Source organism: Oryzias melastigma, linkage group LG21 (genome assembly GCF_002922805.2).
Source record: "Oryzias melastigma strain HK-1 linkage group LG21, ASM292280v2, whole genome shotgun sequence".
In the NCBI taxonomy this organism is placed as follows: Eukaryota; Metazoa; Chordata; class Actinopteri; order Beloniformes; family Adrianichthyidae; genus Oryzias; species Oryzias melastigma.
In genome coordinates this window covers 18,645,111-18,665,893 of record NC_050532.1, presented here as the reverse complement: position 1 = coordinate 18,665,893, position 20,783 = coordinate 18,645,111, and the positions used below count along the sequence as shown (strand labels likewise).

The following is a 20,783-nucleotide window of genomic DNA, read 5'->3' as shown; positions in this document are numbered from 1 at the left end:
AAAAAAAAAAAAAAAAAAAAAAAAACGAGGGATGTCAGCTTAATTAATGTCCAGATTCATTTTTGCAGGCACAACTGAAAGAAAAGTGATATTTAGATGATAAATAGCTAAGACACTTAAAGAATGGTTTGGTAAAATATATCATGCACAGTGTAGAACGGGATACTCAAGTCTGATAATCCTGAAATGTCAAAATGCAACTAGAAATTTCACCCCACTGACCCCAAAAGGGGGAAAAAAATGTTAAAAACATCAATGATAAGCAGTGGAACCTCCTCTCCAAAGCAACACTTTGATTCAAAGAATCTGTGATGATCCTGCCGTCAAACACTTTAAAGATTTGACAACAAATGTTGCATTTCCATTCATTTAAAACAAAAAAATGAGTTTGTGGCGCAGCAGCAGCAGCAGTGAACATTGATTGACAGACAGCTTTCTTAAAGGGATAGTTTTCTCCTTTCATTTAAATCTGTTAAATACAGCTAAGAGTTGAAAAAAAAAAAGTCAAGGACAAATTTTAACGATGTTATTAAGCTAAAACTGCCTTTTTTTGTTGCAAATTCATGGTTTCAGCTGTAAAACGAACAACCTGTGGATTTTTACAGTGCTTTACTTTAGTGCTACAATCAAAATTTAAAAAAATGTCATGTTGGCCAAAAAATAAATTTGTCCTCAATTTTTCCCAGACTCCTCCATTGTTGATCTCACGATTTTGAAAATCAATAGCTGCGGGTAGAAAGCAAGCTACACCCATAAACTATAAAAAAAATACTCTTCTGTAAAGAGTTTTCACCCCTCAAGGTCAACTAGAAGCAAAAAGTGTGGATCTGGCCGTGAAACCTGCAGCAAGTGCAATGTGACAGCTGAAAAACAAAAAGGTCGTGAGGCTACGCCAACTTTCCCTGCATTCTACTGTAAACTCAAAGCACAACCTTAGACGAAAAAAAAAAAAAACTTCACAAAAGTTAAAATTAGTAACTTTAACAATGAGCAGCAGCATTTATTTAAATATCTAAAACTTCTTTTAAACAGCAAAAAATGGAAAAATAAATTCCTGAGGATGGATTGACCCAAAAAGAGTCTTTTACTTGTACGCGAAAAAACCACTCGAGTGCGCCGATAACGCCAACGCTCATCGTGATGCCGGACTTGTGCGGACTTCAGTGACACTCATCGGGAGCTTGAAACTCATGCTAGTACAGCACATTCTGATAAATAAAAAGGGGATATGCATACAGATGTTAGCTTCAAAACCAATCAAAACTCTGCAGGGGCTTCCAGCATTTCATATGCGCATTCTCCTTTTTTTTTTTCTTAAATATGAATAAGTAAAACAGGCTTTTAAAGGCTACTCCATATGAATTTGAGGGCAAATTTGTGCTTTTTAATTTGATCTTACCAAGTTCTATCATCCAAAAACCACACGACGGAACACACAACAGGTGCTAAATCTTTTAGGCATGACTGTAGACCAAACTCCACGTACATCAAAGCTGTAGCAGCGCTATCCTCACCCCTCACGCTTGTGTTTTTTTTTTATCATAAAAGTTACAGATTTTTTGTTTTTATGTATATATATTTTTTTTAAACCAAGGCAGACGGAAGCCGGTAAATAAAGAGTAGGACAAAGAAAAAAAATGCTTCATCAGGAAGATGTTAGAGTCCGTTATAGTGAGGCCCCCAACGCTTATTGATGTGATCGAAGGTGTGGGAAACCCACTGCTGCTCCAACACACGATACCGCTCTTCACATAAGAAGAGGGGTTTTCCACGGCTGGAAAAAAAAGAAATAACAAAGTCAGCCGTTTTATTCACACTGGAAAAGTGCTCTAAGTAGATGAAAGACCAACCAAACAAATGAAATGAAGTTAATCGTTTTAAAGTTGGTGTATTAGACGGTTTTTCTCACGTACCGTAAATCCCGGTCTTCCTCTCCGTGGGCATCGAGGTAAATGGAGCCCCACAGACAAAAACGATGTCCACGGATGATGATGATGACGGAGGCATTGATGAGCAGAAAGATGCCTGCTGCTGCGCCACAGTGTTGGGAGTGCTACAACACACACACAAAGAAAAAAAGCATTACAAATATGTTAGAAAATTAAGATGGAAACCAAAACAGGACTCCACCATTAAATCTTTGAGGAGAATATTTTGAAATTTGCATGAAACATCTGATGGTTCTTCACATTTTCTATTTATAAGCAACTCTCATTTTCATTAATAAAACAATTAAAAATCTTTTTTGAATGCAAAATAATTGATTTTTTTCAAGAAATACAAATCTTCAAACACCCACTCCAATAAAAATCTTGTTTTTGGAGTTTTTAATATGTTCTTGCATCCACTTGCAGACAAATAGATCCATTATCGTCTTTGTTTTCCTCATCTGAGCTGGAATTTGGCTCAAAACTGCACTGATGGATAGCTTCAATATTGGTCACTTTTGTTTTTGCTAAACTAATGTTAGCTTGGGCATGTGAGGTGCTATAAGCAAAGGAAAGGCAGAGAAATTAGCTGCTAACTTATGCGCCAACAGACCCGCCCACAACTCAGAGGCAAATTTCTAATGAGCTCCTACAGCTCTGCAGAAAATAAGGCTAAAAACTGCATAATCATCATCAAAAGACCACCAGGAACAATTTTACAATATAAAAATATATTGCTGGAGTGTGAATTTAAAACTTCATTAAAACTATGAGGACGCATGGAAACTTACCAAAACACATTCACAGATACCCTGCTGCTTGCAGCACACGCCCTTGAGACAGACGAAGGCGCCACAAACAAGGCAGAGTGCGGGGTCTTTTGGCACCTTTTTGCAGACAGTACAAGCTTTTCTGTGATAGTACTGGAAGATGATATTATAGTTGTCGGGTAGCTGGAGAAGGCGAGGGGCTGCCCACTGAGGATCTTGAACAAGCAAGGTCTGCAAAGGAAAAGAAAGTCTGATGGAGACTTCACAAAACTAGAGGAACGTGACAACGATGGAGAGTGTACGGTGGCCCTGAAGGACAAATCACCTCAACAAATAACTCAACGCAAAAATATTTTTTTTTAAAAGCAAAACAAATAATCCCAACATTTTAGAAATCGAAACAAAAATTCCATAAAAAATTTAACAAAAAACAGAACACTAAACATTTTCTTAATTTCCATTAAAAAATGTAACAAAACAAGAAACTGGAAAAGGTAGATGTTACGGGATTGGATGATAAAGTTTATTCACTTTTTTCAATATCATCCAAAACATTTTTACTATTCATTTTGCTTTTTTTAAATTTATCTGATGATCTTGAACGTGTTTTTTGCGATTTGTTGATGTGATTTGCACTTCAGGCCTAACAGACCCTTAAAGTGACAAATGAAAGCTTATGAACAGCATGTATACCAGTGTTTGCTCAGCTTGCATTTGTGAGAGCCCCGTGACCTCAGCACACCACTGTGACACCAAGTCAAAGGCGCTGACGGGCCACTCCAGACATGAGGCACTGTGCATGGTGTTGGAAGGCTGAGGGGCTGAAGGTAGAAGCCCCAGGCACACAGCCAAAGATGAGAACTCCTCTTCCTCCTAATTAAAGATAAGCAAAGAAGCAGTGAGATCACTCTGAGTAGTCTAAATTACTTCCTACAAATGATTTAAACTACAACGGAGCACATTTGGGTTGAGAGCTAATCAGACATTTATGCTGAGACGTACCAGGCAGCCAGTCAGGCTGTCTCCATAAAGGTGGTGCTGCAGAAGGCAGGAGAGGCGCAGAAAGGGCAGGCAGAACTGCTGAAGGCTGACCTCCACGGACTGTGGGGACCACACACTGGAGCTCAGCTGTGGAGGGAAACGGCACAAATGCCTGATCAATAACCAGTTAACAGCTTGCTGATAAAAGAGAGATGTATCCCTAACGTGGCGACCGGTGGGGAAATTCAACCGTTTTTTTCCTCCAGTTATAGAGTAATTTATAGAAGGAAAGCAGCTGCCAGATGAGTCCAGTGATGAGCAGTTACTGTGGTGTCGTCTCACCATTGCCGTTTCCTCGGGGTTGTCGCTGTAGATGCGGGTTTCCTTTGAGAGCTCACCAATAATGTGACCGAGCAGAACTTCACAGGACTTTTCAGAATTTGCAGTGCTCTAAAAGAAAAAAAAAAACAACTAAATGATGCAGACGAAATACAAAGAAGAGAAACATTTTACTTCCCAAACAAATAAACAATGTTGAAAGGTTTATGGGCAATGGCTTTTTAACCAGAGCATCAATCAGTGATCCTTGTAGGACACTTGTTCCGTGTCGTCTTTCACAGACTGAAGGCCACAGCGGCTTTGAGTCGCTGAATGGACTTAATGAATTCACAGCTGAAGGCTTTACATTTACTATCTTGTTCAACTGTCTGACAAGATCCAATGCTTTCCCTGAGAGTTTCCACACTTCTTAAAGTCAAACCTTAACTATATTTTTAACATTTTTATTTATTGTCTTTTAATAATGCAGAAGAACAACGAAATTGTGTTTAGAACATCTATACTCCATACTTCAACATAAATGCAAACCCGTTATAACACTAATAATAACACTAAATACCCCTTAAGCCCAGTGTAAACTCCTAACAGAGATGGCAGCTCAGACGAGGAAAATGAAGACGTTAATGGATCTCTCTGTCTACAAGTGGTGGATTTAGAATTGTAGCAGAGAGGAGAGACTTTGGCGTCACAAATTTAAGCTTTTTCAAACCGATGAATCTTCTCGCTCCTTCCTCCAGATTGTTTTGCTTTCAACCAAGCAGAAATGCCACTCCTATTGGGTTTAAAATCTATATTAAGAGCAGTTTGTGGGCACTAATGTACATGTCAATGTAGCAGAAAGATACTAATTTACACATCCATTACTGCCGGAAATCCTTTAATGTCTCTGCTTTTTGTTTTTCAGCGTTCCAGCCAGCCACTCGCTAATATAATCTTAACAGACTTAAGACAAATTAATGTAGCACACTCCAGTAAAACCCCCATCTCCAGATAATGAAGAGTGATGCTACTCAGGGTGGAAACCACATCAATTAAATTTGGTTACCCATAACTCAACAGCAACAGAATTCTTTCAGAGCGCTCTTGTATGGAGATTTTACAACAAAAATACAGATAGAAGCCATTAAAAATAAGATTTTTTTTAATTTTTTAAATCAGCTATGCATCATTATTTCATCCAGACTACAGTAAACAAAGATGGTTATTTGTACCTTTACAAGTGCTCCAGACGTGACCCAAGCCTGCCTTTCCTCAGAGCTCAACTTAGTCGACAGTGCAGCCAAAGCTTGGGTGAACTGCAGGTTGTACAGCATCTTGACAACGCAGGTAAAGTGCTCTTCATAGAGGGAGAGGAGGAAAAAATGTAAACTGTGATAAATAAACAGATTCGCCGAATTTTACAGAGTAAGGAAGAAGACAAACCAGATTATCACTTTAAATAAATTTTAACTACTTGCAGTTTTGCTCATTTACAGTATACCTTCACTAAAAAAAAAAAAAAAAAAAAATCAGTTCCTTTGATATTTTGAAAACATATGTCTCTATAATAGATTCAGCAGCTCCTGCGATGTTCTCGTCATACTCTGGGGTCCTGGCAATGAAACCGTACCTTTACGCAGAGGCTGCGCCATAGTTAGAATAAAGATGATGAGAAGGGACGGAGGGTCTCGAAACAGCATTGGGACCTCAGGCCGTTCTTCCTCAAAGCCACTGCAAGAAGAACACAAAATTGTTTGTTTTCTCTGGATTTTTGGAGGCATTTCGTATAAAACATTTAAATCTCATCGTTAATTTTAGGACACTATATAAAAGGTGTTTTTAACATGTTCTTATAGCATTTTTCTGATGATGAAGGACATACAGAAAGGAAATTAAGCTTAAGAGTATGTCTGAGTATTTCTTTATTCAACTTGTTAGGAAACAAAAAATATTTTGAAAAAGACTTTAATTGAGATGTAGAAAGTATGCTGGGCGGGCCACAAGCTCCCCACTACATTTTGATGAATTTGCTTGTAGACGTCTAGATCCATTCACGTCTTTGTTTGTCTGGTGCAAAAACAGTACAGCTCCAATATTCCACGCCATTTTTAATTGTACAGCTAATGCTAGGTTCAGGGGAACATAAAACTCACACTTCAGATCATTTTCAAATCAGTAAAAAAGAAAAAAAGAGGAACAAAATAACAAGATTAAAGCTTGCAATTTTATTTTTTTTATTAACTTATACATCTAGTAAAAAAATATATCAAAGGTACTTCAAAACTCAGACATATAGATCTATTTTTAAAAATCAAACAAAATAACATCTTTAAAATTAAGAAAATACTCAAGATGCCAACAAAAGGATAAACACAAGTGCATTATGGGGTATTGCACCACGGAAAAAAAAAATAGTGGACGCTATAAACCCACAATTCTTTTAAATGATACATGTTGGGGGCTTGGGGGTGGAGAATCCATGATACACGCGTGTGCTGAACTGTGACGGATCATGTTTCAGCCGTGATCCATACAGATCAATAGTCACGGTTCATCTGTGCTCTGCACCAAGAGGCAGATTTCTCATGAACGTCTGCCGCTCTGCAGTAACTACGTTCCAGAAAACGACAAGTTTTTTTTACCTTGGCATAATCATAGATTAAAAGACCACTGGAACGCTTTTAAAATTGTTCAAAAAATGATCAGAATCCATAACCACTGACAAGCACCTTACAGCTATCTGTGATAATATTTTAGCTTTATTACACAAAAACCTTACTTACTTTGTACTTGCATACTTTTGCTTACTTTTTCAAAAACAGTCTAATAATCTGGTTTTAGGTCAACTAAATATCATTTTAGGGTTTAGGGTGCAAGTAAAATAATTAAAAAAACATTTGAGCTCAAAACTGTAAGACAACATGTAAACAATTATTTAGCACTGTTTTTAATTAAGAAACATATCAACATATTAAAATAGGCAGCAAAACTCATGGTAATAAAGAGGAGGCCTATAAATAAAACTATAGGAAATGCTATTGATTTGAAACATTTCAAATGTAGACCTGATGTAAGACCAGAGGAAGCGCTGGTATTCTCCAGGATTTAAATGCTAAATAAATATTTGATAAAACGTCTGCAATGGTTTCAGTTTGTTTTGTTCCTTGAAGCACAAGACAAAAATTAAATCTTAAGGAAGTCACAGTTAGATCACTTCTGTTCACATCATGTGAGGTTGAGACATGAGGGTAAAAGATGCATTTTTGTATAACAAAAAGCCATAAACTCCACTTGTTTTTAGGCTTGTAGCATATTTCCAACTGATTGAAAAGCCTTTGAAAATGGGTTTTGCATTTTTAATTTAACAAACATGTTCACATTATAAAAACTACAGAAGCAAAAACACTCCCTGTATTATCTTTCAGTCTTAATGCATCTCTGGATACACACTCAGATTATGTACCTTCTCCATTTACGCGTCTTTTGTTCTGTTGACAATTAGTGTCCTAGCCTCCACTCTGCTCTTGAAAGGCTTCGGGTTTTCTGAACAAGGGGAACTGCACTTAAAGAATAATACCTTCCATTACCGAACCACTCACCACTTAATTCTCCCGTGCCCTAAAAAGAAACCTTAAAGGACAGAGCTTTCAGCCGTGTACATAAATTACATTTGCTCTCTGAATTGGATTCTTAATTTGAAATTACAAATCATAATAATATTTACTATAAGGTATAAGCAAAATAGGTATTTATGTGAAAATGTTCCACCTTTTTCCTTTATCCTCCCTCTTTCTGGATGACTTGACTATCAGCCGACTGCCTTCAGCTGACATCATGACGTTTTCTGAGCGGCGAATGAGTCCGGTAATAAGTGAGGGAAGCTTTTCAATGGATCCAGTTGAACATTTTGGCCAAATAAATCCTTTAAAAAGCTAGTTTATTTAATTACAATAAACTAAAACAAAGTGTTTTCCCCTTTAACACAAGATCGTGTTTAACATAGGTGGATATTTGGAAGCTAAAAAGCTGTGCTGGTGGAATACAGTGAACCTGACAGGGTTGTTTCTCTCTGTGGAGCGCCCAGTAATTTCCCCGATGCAGCAATTATTGGTATCTATGGAAACAATGCTCAGTCTCTTTTTTTTTCCTGTTTTTAGCTCCTCTTTGTGTGGAGAAAAGGCAGTTAGGGGCAAGAGGAGGAAATGGAAGAGTTTAAAGGAGGAAAGAGTGGCACTCTGATTGTTCGTTTAAGAAATATTGAATGCTGCATGGGGGTAAATATGGATTTACAGTTATTGTGAATAGTTTAAGTCCCACTCTAATCATCTTTTGATTTAATGTGAAAGCATTTGCAGTGGTATTTTCTGTAAGATTAAGCTGTTTTTAGCAAAAAAAAAAAAATTAAACGTGTTGTTTTCTTGGACATAGTTTCTGCAGAGCGCAGTAGCTCATTAGTAGTTTGCCTCTATGTTGTGGGCAGGACTACAATTTTGGTGCAATTTTAAGATTAATTTATTTTACATACATGTCCTAAGTCCTCTGTCATGAGAAAATGCTACCAGAACATGTTTAAAAAAAAACAAAAAAAACACCAAAAACACTGATTTTCTTCAGAATGGGTCTTAAAGACTGAAAGGTACTCACTCTTCTTCTTTATTTTGTGCAATCTGAGTCAACCTTGTCCACGGGTTGTAAGCTGAATCGATACTGTACAGACGCATGTGCATAGCCAAGACATGAAACAGCTGATCTGAAAAAGGCAAAGAGATAAAACATGGTTACCCTTCAAATACCTGAAAGAGATAAGAAAAATGATTTTCTTTAGCAACCTTTATCACAGCAGAAAACTAAAATAGTATCAAAAGTGACTGTTTGACTCGGATAAACCAGAGCAGCCCATGGATGTTCCTCATAGCACAGAACCACTCTGTAAAAGAAGCTGAAACCTAGATTTTTTTTAAATTGATGGGTAGCGACCTTTCATACTTGACAGAAATCAAATTACTGAACTCTTGTTTTAGGAATAAAAATGAATACTTCATTAAGTTTGGTATGGAAAGCACAGACGCTGCAGTAGTATTAATTATAATTTAACTGTTATGCAATGGCTCAGATTCTTTTTTTTCTATTTCTGACAGTAAAATTAACAATATTTCACACTTTATGTGAGCTGTAATGCAGCAAAGTGGTGCATGTCATCCATACTTTTTTCACTTGTGAGTTGTTGCAATACTTGGAGCAACACTGCCCCCCAGAGGTGAAAAGTAAACAAAAAGAAGTGTCAGTCTGCCTGAATTTGTCTTCATTTCGTCGGTCATTAAGCAGAGGAAATGACTTTTGATGTCATTTTATAGCCTAAAATGTATAACTAATCTACATATGGAGAGTATCAATAAGGTTTTGTCAAGACAAGTTTCAACGGTTTGTTTGTCTATTGTTACTCATCAATGAACCACATAAAAAGGTTGTTATAAGGCACTAAGGTGGAGAATAATTACGGGTGAAGGCAGCTGTGTCACTTGCAAGCAGCCAAAAGGGTTCACAAAGACCAGCCAGGTCTAAAACTAAAACTGTTTTATGGAATTACTTCCTATTAGCACATTTGAATAAAATACAATAAGATTGGTCATTTTGATTCCTTTTTTTATATCTTTATTTATTGCACAGGCACTATTACTGTGAATATCTAAAAGATGAAAAAATATTAATATATAAAAATACAATAAAAGGGTCAAACTAAAAAAGCCTCAAACTGCTTAATTTGGACAATATATTTACTTTTAATGTACTTTTATAAATTCTCAAGATTATTTCTACCGTTGGAAGTTAAAAAGACGTAGCTGGTTGAAGGTTGGACTCCTTGGATTTGATTCAGCTCATTCCAAAAGAATTAAAAAACGGTTTTTGTTTCTGTAGTCAACTGAAACCTCAGCAGCTCAGTGTGCAGAAAGCCTTAAGGGAAACAGGCTTAGAAGCCTCGTGGGGCTTCAGTTACCAATGTTTGCCCTTTCCTTAGAATCAATTTCCCACAGAATGAACACTAATATACTGCAACTGAGTAAATGTGGCTGCCGGCATGACTACACGATTAATGTAGCTCAATCATGGCAAGCCTCCAGTGAAAAATCTCCTTTGAGCCACTCAAGGATGTCGTGGATTTTTACAGTAGCAGCCAATATGATGACAGAACAATTAAATAAATTGGAACTGAAGCACCGCCTGCAAAGCAGACTATTCAAAACTCCCCATCAGTATCTTCAGGTACGTCATTGCAGAGCTTCTCCTTATAGAATTTCATCTGAAATCACACTTTTTATATTTCATTTACCGTAATTGCTCCCAACAACTCATGTGGGACGGCATCCATCATTTCCTCTAAGGGCTAATCAACTCATTTTTATTTATTTGTTTTTATTTGTCACAGCTATTCAGCTGTAACATAAAATATTGGATTAAATTACATACTGCTCAGTTTACCACAGATGAAAAACGTGAGTTATTAGCAAAAATATTTATTGATCGTCATTTTAAAGACCAAATACGTTGAGCAAAGCGGTTAAAAACCCATAAAATATTTATCCATCATACTGACTGATGATCAATAGATTTATATAAAAAAGGATGTGGTCACTTGTCTGCGGATTAGACATCTATGCTGGCATTGACTTATTTTTGCCAAAGGAAGGAGGAAAGTTATCACCACTCACTCAAACAGGAGCGCTTGGCTGCTGCACTGGCTCCTCCGGAGCACAGGTTTCCACCCCGATGCACCAGTTCCAGCTCCAGATTGGTTCTGGGGTAACAGACACAAGCATTAGCAGGCAAGACATTCACAAGGTAAACTTTTCAGGTGATGCACATTTAAAACCCCAAAAGACCAGTCCCGTCATGACAAGTTTTAGGAAACTTTACTAATAGATATTATATTTTAAGTGTGTTTTATCCTTATTGGTTACTTTTAAATAAAGATAAAAATAAAAAAGCACACGAGGCACAGCTAAGGATATACTGTATTTTATACAGTAGAAAAGTTTTCATCCTAAAGGAAATAAAAGTTTAAAAAAGTTCAAGGCAACATGGGGTTAAGTGTCTTTCCAAGTGACTGTCAAGCCTGGGATTTGAACCCCCAACCCACTGATTTGCAGAAGGATGCTCGACCTACTCAACTTCAGCTATCACAAGTGATTTTTTATTTCTGTAATTTAAACACAAGGAGAAAAGAAAGGAAGTAGATTGATGGTGAAATAGATAGCTCCAGCTAAAATAAGACTGATCAGGGTCTGCTTTGTTCCACCACCGGGAAGGGGGGGGGCACAAATCCTTGAGTTTCCTGGGAGAAAAACCAATTTCACATAGATAATGCAGCCACAGAGAAGCTCCATCTGGCTTTTGCTGATAAGAGCACCTCGGTGACAGAAGAATTTCCACTCTTCCAGCAATTTGCACTGTTCATTGAACTTCAGAAAGCCAACAGGCACCCAGAAACTCTTTAAGGAAGCTTTCCGCAGAAGGTTGGGGGGCAGAGGGAACGACAGCAGTGGGCAGGCCAAGGGTCCGGAAGGTTATGGTACTTGTAAGGAAGAGTTTTTCTGAATTGGAGAACTGTGGAGTCAGCAAACTTGTGGTGACGGCAGAAGGTCGTTTCAGAGCTGCTCCAAGTTCACAAACAAACATCATTTTGTCTTTAACTTTATTTGCTATTTTTTTTACTTGAAATCAGCAGGTGATCTCAGTTTAAAAAGAGTGTCAATTTACCACATGAAGCATTCACATGGATTTTACTTTAAGGATATGATTCGTCTTTTTCTCCAAACATGTTGAATCGCACTGGACATCAGCATGAGAGAAACAGAAGTAAATTAGATTAAGCAGGATTTTTGTATTTTGTTTCAATTACATTTAGTTATATGTTGTTTTGCATCTTTTGTGCACAATATAGCTAAAAAATATTTTCTGAGACCTTAAAGGTTCCTACATAGATGAGTTTATTGTGTTTATAATTAACAGGCAATTGGGTTTTTTTTAAGGAGAGTTAAAAAATTATTACATACATATTTCTGTAATAAATCAGATAATTGCTTCAAATGAAGATCAGATAGTATTTTGATAATCAGTTTGCAATTGTTTGCTTACTCCAGTTATCCAGTATTTTGTGGTTTTGTTGATTCATCAAAATAAGACAACATGCAAACATGAGTTTTGATAGAAATCGGTATTATAACAAAAAATTAAAAAATTAAAGAAAAACCTCTTTATATTGGAGAAAATAAAGATTTTGGATGTTATGTACTAGGAGGACTCTGATCTTACCTTGCTACTGAGTACATGAAGAGGAAATCGTTGTCTGGGGAGCCGGGGTTCTTGCCATAGTCCATGTATTTTTTCTGGGTGGTGTTCTTTATGTCTTTGATCACCAGCTCCATCTCTTTACTTAAATTGGACTCCGTCTTAGAAAACAAGAGGAGAATTAAGTTACATATTCTTTAAAAGACTAAGGAAGGGACTTTGTTAAATATTTTTTTTTTAATCCAACTTTTATTTGGGACAAGAATCAAAACTAAAGAAGATAATCAGTGATTCTTTCAGAAAAACCTTCAATTTAATCAACACTTTAAATGAGGTGAATTAAAATTCCAAAAAATAAGACAAGAAATATGAAAACAACTAATAAAACCTTAATATAATGAACAACTGAATCTGTGAACTAAGGTAAATTTTTCCTGCTAATATGCACCCTTACTGCAGTTACAACAGTGAAGCTATAGTAATCCAGCAGATCAAATTCAGCACTCCAAACTATAGCTTTAGCCTTACGGAAAAACTTACTGGGAAAAGGGCAAGCCTCTCCTGAAGGTCATCAACCTCCTTGACAAGCGCGGTAGTCTTCTTGTTTGTGGGCGTGTGCCATGAACCGGCATCTGTGGCCCGCCCAGGGCGACAGGGAAGGACGCTATTAGCAAACTGTCGGCAGAGCGGACATGTGAATTCACCCTTGTCAACAGAGAAACCCTGAAGGACCTGGTCGTTCTGAAAATGGAAAATAAAGCGGAAGTTATTTCAACCCTGTCAATATAGACTTACAAATTTACAGGAAAATAAAAATATTCTGCTGCAATGAACAGATAACAACTCTATTACATTTTAATATTATAATTAAATAATAGAATTGGATACTGCATTCACATATATTCAACGTTTTTAGCTATAAATTTCAGTATCTTCAGCTATCAGCACTTCGATGTTTAAAAAAAGTGTTTTTGTAAGTTTAATAAATGTTTATCCTGTTCGGCCCACGGTCTAAGGTAGGCTTTGGAGATTGGCCCCTTGTGCGAATGAGTTTGACACCCCTGATTCAGACAACCATTTCATAAAGTCTAACTTTCTCTCACCCTTAAAGATTCCATATATGACTTATGGCAATCTATATGCAGAGTGTGACCACAGGTCTGGACGTAAACTCCTCCATCCCATCCTATCGACACCGACTGAAGACAAGAACTCTACAAATTTGACAAGACAACACAAGTGTAAACACAAAGTTTGTGCATTTAAATAGAATGTAAATAAAATGTGTCAAATATATACATTAAATAAATTCTTGAAAGAGATACACGACTATATATGATAAATATAAAGGTTATATATAGGTTGTATATAAAGGTTCTTAATTTACTTACTAACTAAAATGCAAACTTGAATGGCTGCCATACAAAAATTGTGTGTAAAAAATGAAAATATTAGAGGTGCAAGTGACTATGTTTGAAGAGACTGCTCACATCTTTGAAGAACTGCTGCATGAGTGTTAGCCTGACATCATGAGCCACTCCACACGTGTCTGCAGAGTAAATGTGCTCTTCATCGCTCGTCGGTAGATTCTTGGCCTCTTTACTTTTGCAGCGATGCCCAAGCACTGAAAACAAAATTAAACATGATATTGTTTTTATCTCCATTAAAAATAAAAATATTTAGGTACAAAATTAACTTTGACTTCTTAAAAGGAATACGTATTAAACGGCCTAGCTCATGCAAAATCAGCGTTTTTGGACTTATACGTTTTGGATGAAATAACAGAAAAGGCTAAGTAATTGAGAGGAAAATAAGGAAGAAAACGGATACCAGAGGTTGCCTGCAGAAGAACCACGAGGCCAGTTGGCCGATCTTCAGTGGAGGGTCCACTCTGACCACAGATTACACAGTCGTAGTGCGTCTCAGACTCCATCACTTCAGATGATCCTAAATCCATTGCTGCCTCGGTTTCTGGAGATTCTGACACAAAACAAAGAAGTGATTAAACAATTAAAAAGTGTTCAAACTTTTTATTCTACATTTCTTTTGCTCAGTGAGGATTAATTAAGCCTTTTTGACAGTAGAAGCTTAGAAAACTTAAAGGTCTTTGCATGTAAAACTAGAAACTCTGCAAAATATGTATACAATCTCAATTAAAATGCTTTATATTCAAGCAAATTAGACACGTCAGCAACCTATTTAAAAACAATACTACATGGAGGTGGCTTGAGCATAAACCTATTGAAGTCGAGTAATTTTTGGTTCTAACTTTTGGTGTCGATAAAACTTCTTGTACATACAACTATGTCCATCAACATTAAATTAATGCTGTTGCAAAATGAGATTTAAATGTTAAAGACAGCATTCGATGTGAGCAGTAAACAATGTGAAGAAAAGTCAAGCTGTGTTCAAAATTGATTTATTGCCGTTTTAAGAGGCAAGTACTCAGGAGAGGTCCCTCATGTTCCTGTGGAAATGAAAACTGCATTAAATGTCAGTGTGCCAGCTTTTGCCTTAGGCCATTCAAACACAACGTCTTAACACACACAACACAAAAAAACAATACTGCAGCATTTTTATGAAAGTAAAGTTGAGATGTGATTGGAGATTAAGTCCTTCGATTATGCAAAAATAAAAAAGGTGGTAAACTGGAATTGCAGTAATGGATTTCAAAGGGTTCAAGTAATGTCATTACAACCAGAGAAAGACGAAACCTTTAGTGTTAAGATTACTGTTGTTATTGGTGTTTCATTGGGCATCACAGTGAATTTCTAATTTTGTTGAAGGTAAAAATGTCATAACAGTTGGCGTCAAGCTCATCAGTTTGTTAATCACTTGGGTTTTTAAGGAAGTGTTAAATATTTTTATCTTGATGAGAGAAAAAAAATCCACAATATGATTTGTTATTTCATGTTTGTTATCAAATCCGCTTTTCATCCTGTTTCTAAAATTCCTCATGATTTAAGTAAGCGATAATTCTCAACAAAGTGTGCATTATCAGAAATTAACGCACTCCGTGGAAGCCTGAACCGTCCAACATAAAGCGGGAGAAAGCTGCTTCCGCAAAGTGCTTCAATTTCTGATAATGTGCACTTAAATAGGTATTATCTCGCTTATGCCATGGTCACTTACAACAGAAATATATATTCAATAGATTTTTTTAGTGCTTTATTCTTGTTATTTTTTCGGTTAGGATTGTTTTTTCACAAAAGGCAGACTATTTGATATGTGGTGCGACACGCTGTCGTGCTGCGGAGTCGACACCGACCTCGACTGCAGCAGCAAAGGAAAGCGATGCATAAGTGATCATCACGATAGGTTAAATAAAGCATCAGTTCAGAGAGAGAGTTGCTTGTTCTATCCAGGTGATGAAGAAAAAGTTTGTTTTAAAGAAGCCTGCAGTGATTACAGAACATTCGGACTATGTGACCAGAACTTCTTTTTAGGTGTGTATTATTAATGTGGATTATCACTTTTTAACCCACACCCAGCAGCCAATCAGAATCAAGTTTTCACCCTATGTTTTAAATAAAAACACTCCACAATGCAGATTTTATTGTTAGACAACCCTCGCAACTACTGTTCTTTATCTCACTTGAGCACAGCAGGAAGTGAGCATTCAGACATTGCTGCAGTCTCACTAGAAAAGTCCTGCTGAGTGAAGCAGTCGTTCTTTTGTTAACCATGCCGTGTCAGGGTGGTCCCAGGAAGTTCAGCCCACTATTAGAGCTTTGATCTTATGTGCCCCGACTACTGCCAGCAGGCATCAACACATTCCCACAGGATCAGCCCCCACTTGATTTCCACTAAAAGGCCCTTTGATACCACGGAGGAACTGTACTGACTGTTATGTGCAGCAAAGACAAACACATAAAATGTAATAATTACTGCTGCTACTAAAATTCTATTATTGCTGAGCAGAATTCAAACTCCAGAGATTCCAAACTGGTTTGTTTTGAAAGTTTTTCAGCAAAATCTTCAGAACTTTCAGGAAATTACTGATTGTATTTTCGGTTTTGGACCCTAAACCGTCGCCGTTTACCTACCAACATCCATGGCCGTTTCCATGAAGCTCTTCTGGCGTGATGCAAACTCGGCAAGAAGTTTCTTTTGCCGTTCTCTTGCCCTCTGACGTCTGAAAGAAAATGGGAAATCTTTTAAGTCTCCAGAGAGCTAATGTCTAGCAGTTTCTTCAAAAAACCCAAGACAGAGTTAGATAAAAACCAAAATGTTTGACATCTTTGTATTAAGATAAACAATGACTCATTGTTTATGAATGAGATTAGAATGATCAAAATTGGTCCACAAGATCTAATGTTGAGAGAAAATCTGCTTCAAAATGATGACATCTGACAACTGTAGGGGAAGTTAAAAAAAAATCAAAATCATTCAGTTGGAAATGTTCCAACAGTTGCTTCATGAGAAAAAATATTCTAAAATAAAAATCAAAAGGTATATCAATATGCTAAAAGCTTTGATTTGGGGGATGCGGTTACCTTTCTTCTTTATCCATGGTTTTCTTGTCGGTGGGACTGCTTTTTTTGGGCAGCACTGGAGGGAACAGCTTCCCACAAATGTCCTGAATGCTGCGTTTGATTTGGCAGCTGCGTGTGGCCGCTTTGCTGAGGATGCGCTCAATTGCGGTAATGCCGTCTCCGTGAGCGAGGCGGCCCATGTCCGCGTCGTCGAGCCAGGATGCTGACAGGGAGTTTTGCTTGGACGACATCTTCTGGTGCAGCTTGATGAGGAGGGACAGCATGCTTTCTCGGATCTCCAGGATTTCGGTTACCAGCTGGGGGGGCGTGCCTGGCGGAACCCAACGCGTAGACGAGCTTTTAGGCCTCACAACCTGAGCGGCTTCAGTGTTGCTGCGGTTTATTATCTCCTGAAACTTTCTCCTGCGCTCTGCCACAAGGCTGAATACCTGAGCTTCTCGCAGGTTCTGAAAATGAAGAAAAAACACAACAAAAGAATGAATAATGTGATGAAGAGGTGTTGGCAGTTTTTCGCTTGACTCTGGAAAAAGGAAAAATCCAGAAATAAATATCTTCAAAAGAATGAAACATCAAAAACTGACACATTTAGAAAACACAAAAGCCTGCTAAGAAGAACATTTGTTATCAACATAGAATATGATTCTTATTTGAAAAAATCAATTTGTGAATATAAATGAATTTAAATCAATCAGGGACATTTCTAATTACCATTTTCAAACAAGAGCAATCCACACAGAAGTCTGAATCGAATCTCCATTAAAACATTTCAGCTGACATTTCACTTCTGCTGATCTTATAGCAAACATATTGCTGTAGAAAATTGAGAGAAAAATCAACGGTCCCATTAAAGCGCGGGCGCCATCTGAAGGACCGCTGCGACCCGACCTGACAAAGAAGGACCTGAGCTGCGCCGTTAAATAAACATGCATCACACAGCCAAGTCGGGGCAACATCAATCATTTTGACATGTGGTTAAAAAGCATTTACCCCAAACCTGCATTTCACACATAATTAGTTTCAGCAGTCAACAGGGAGGGGAACTGCTGAAGCATAGCAATGTACATATGCTATAAAACACCAAGGCAGACCTTCTCTGAGATGCACAAACACATGCAGAAAAACTCTTTCATAGATCTAAAAACAAAAAAAACAAGACAAATGTAGCAGTTATGATAAATAAAGTCATTAGACTTCAACAGAAATGGGTGCAGACAGCTACCTCTCTCCAATTTCCTGAAAGACGCCTGGAGTTCTGTCAGAGTAAAATATAATGAAAGGAAATATTAACAATGAAAGAGACTGAATTGGGGAAAAAAAACTAAATATTAAGCCTGATCAAAAAAAAAAAACTATTTTGTTGCTGAAGTCACAAAATGTTCCAGCTTGTAAATTACAGAACAGTTTAACGACCATCTCCCACAAAATTAATTTGGTGTTTATAACGTGTTCTTGTGGCATTTTTCTCATAATGGAGGACATGCATTAAAAAAAAATAAATCTCTAAGATCATAAAACTCAATTTCTGAGTGTTAGTTTTTTCGAATAGTTGTGAATCAGGAGCAAATAAAAAACGCAATTTTAAAAAGAGCTTATTTGTGATGTAAAAAAAAATATCCTGGGTGGGCCACAAGATCCCTGCTCCGCTCCTCAATGGGGAGAGGAAGAGGTTGCGCTTTATCAATAATCCCACGTACAACTCAGAGGTAAATTTTAAAGAACTACTGCCACTCTGCAGAAACTCTGTTCTAAAAAAACAACTGTTATCTTTTTTTGGCTAAAAACAGCATATTCATAATTAAAAGACTGCCCATAGCAATTTTGAAATAGGTCAAAAGACGACTGGAGTGGGTCTTAAATGACTTTTCTGCATTTCATTTAACACAATAAACTTGTGACAGGATCACACAGGAAAGAACAACCTGTGAAGGCCACAAAGCAAGAAACAGGAAAGTCATTTCACAACAATGAAGCAACTTTCAGCTATCAAGAAGATTCAGTTCACCACCCCATAGAAAACCAGATTTCTTTTGTAATTTTCCTTTGATAAATTAAACCACCCGGTGAAAATGTAAGATGATCAAAAGAGGGCTCAGTTTGGCCTAGTTTCCACTGAGCGATCCAGTCTGGTATTTTGAGTGTTTCCATTGTAAAATGGACCCATTAAACAGTACCAAACCTCTTGGAAGCTCCCATCTGTTGCAGGTCCATAGAAAAATAGAATCGGACGGTTCGGACAGAGTCGCTGTAGCCACCCTTTGGCATTAAAAAGCACCAATATAGTGCTAAGAATGCATTTCCGTTTTCCTCTTTTCAGCTGAATTAATTGCATTTCTTTTAAATACAAATGCTAAAAATTGGAAGTCAATTCCATTAGTATGCATTAAGTAAACAAAAGGTAATTACTTAAAACTTTAACAGCAAATGTATCTGATAATTCGAATACTAATATAATCCACCAAATGCACATATACTACAATGGGTTACCATAAAGTGGCCATAATCACTACTGAATATTTACTGTGCACCAACAATTTAATGCACAATCTGATACTGACTGTTGATGAAAAAGAACAGACGCCACACGACTCGCACTCACTTGGCCATAAGACGCAGCTTCAGTGCTGGTGCTGGGAGGAGGCTCCCTCTTCACTTCAGGGGCCGTCTCAGGAACTCGAACTCTCACAAAGTTTATAACATGGTGCAGGTTGGAGATGAGGTTGGTTCCCGGGAACCAGCTGTCGTGGCAGTGCTCCTCAATGCAAGGCTCCTGCAGGAATAAGGTGTGGTAGGACTTAGAAGAAGACACAAGGATACAAAAAAGTATTTGCCACTTATTTGTCCCACTTAAAATGATGAAAGGGGTCTGTAATGTTCATTGTGGATACACCAACTTTTAGAGAAAGAATTAAACACAAAATATGTTTGATTTTTAAAGAATTAATTTGTAAAATGATGCAGTGGGTGAATCATGGAGGTAATAACATCCTGCTTTGGATCTGCTTTTCTGCATAGATCACAGGATGACATCTGCACTTCAGGAAAACTTACTTCATCTTCTTTGTTGTCTTGAACCTGGTTGTCCAAGCCAAGCTCGATCAGGTAGAGCACCATGCAAAGAACATGCTCAGACATGTTCTGATGATCCATCCAAATCTAAATAAAAAAAGATCAAACTTTTAAAAAGAGCAAAACAATTATAGGAGGAAAAATTTATGCTGATCTGCTATTTACAGACAATTAGTTATGCTGCTTTGTTATAGCCTCCCAAATGATACCAACATAAACCTGATGACTGTTGTTCTTGAGAGATACGTGGAAATAATAGCAAAATAAAACAATTTGAAAATATCTATGTATATAAAATCAGCACACATACTGACAGGAAACTAATAAAATATCCTCCTGATCGTTGTGCTCAACATTATACTTGCCATTTGATGGTAAATGAACAGGATTACAAATAAATTAGACATTAACTGGCATGGGCAGATTTTAAAAGTCTCACCTTGTAGAGAAGAGTGAAGATCACAATGTGCAGCGTCTTGCAGTGCAGCAGGCGGGTTAGACCTTTGTAACATGGATGCAGAGGGGTCCTCTCCTTGTAGGGTGGCCATGGGTTTCCGGTGTGAATGCCGAACTGCTTCAAACTATAACATCACATTTAGAAGAAAAAGATTTCGAAGACAGGAGCAAATTTAATGTTGTTTTTTTTAAGTTTTTAGTTATGTTGTTGAAGAAGGTTGTCCTTAATCTAAACTGTCTGTAAAAAATGTTGAATAAAAAATAAACAAACAAGAACACCTTCAGGGGACTAGAAGGAGCTTGTAATGCCATAAACGTGTATCGATAAGCACAAGCTTTATTGTCTCAGATTTGAAGATTAATTGAAAGTAGTAAAATGTTTTACATATTTGATAAGAATAACATTGTAAAGACATCCAACAGAAAAAAGGTAAAAATGTCCAAAAAAGGGGGTTTTGAAGTATTTCTGTATTCACCCAGGT

At 37.2% G+C, this 20,783-nt stretch overlaps 1 protein-coding gene across 3 annotated transcripts in view; it reads right to left on the bottom strand.

Moving 5' to 3' along the window:
* Positions 1-965: 965 nt before the first annotated feature.
* ubr3 (ubiquitin protein ligase E3 component n-recognin 3) overlaps positions 966-20,783 on the bottom strand; it is a 32,010-nt gene continuing 12,192 nt past the window's right edge. For 2 of the 3 annotated variants that reach the window (XM_036209810.1, XM_036209811.1), the window contains exons 20-40: positions 20,285-20,426; positions 19,828-19,932; positions 19,376-19,546; positions 17,999-18,031; positions 16,780-17,225; positions 16,330-16,418; positions 14,114-14,263; positions 13,774-13,907; positions 13,387-13,497; positions 12,824-13,024; positions 12,308-12,444; positions 10,705-10,790; positions 8,642-8,747; positions 5,628-5,728; positions 5,230-5,354; positions 4,022-4,129; positions 3,701-3,826; positions 3,392-3,571; positions 2,720-2,929; positions 1,914-2,053; positions 966-1,774 (exon numbers count right to left, since the gene is read on the bottom strand). In XM_036209810.1, the coding sequence (XP_036065703.1) occupies positions 1,657-1,774; positions 1,914-2,053; positions 2,720-2,929; positions 3,392-3,571; positions 3,701-3,826; positions 4,022-4,129; positions 5,230-5,354; positions 5,628-5,728; positions 8,642-8,747; positions 10,705-10,790; positions 12,308-12,444; positions 12,824-13,024; positions 13,387-13,497; positions 13,774-13,907; positions 14,114-14,263; positions 16,330-16,418; positions 16,780-17,225; positions 17,999-18,031; positions 19,376-19,546; positions 19,828-19,932; positions 20,285-20,426 (3,019 nt within the window). In that variant the 3' untranslated portion in view covers positions 966-1,656. The remainder of the gene's footprint in view (positions 1,775-1,913; positions 2,054-2,719; positions 2,930-3,391; positions 3,572-3,700; positions 3,827-4,021; positions 4,130-5,229; positions 5,355-5,627; positions 5,729-8,641; positions 8,748-10,704; positions 10,791-12,307; positions 12,445-12,823; positions 13,025-13,386; positions 13,498-13,773; positions 13,908-14,113; positions 14,264-16,329; positions 16,419-16,779; positions 17,226-17,998; positions 18,032-19,375; positions 19,547-19,827; positions 19,933-20,284; positions 20,427-20,783) is intronic. The other variant, XM_024286514.2, reaches the window with a different exon arrangement.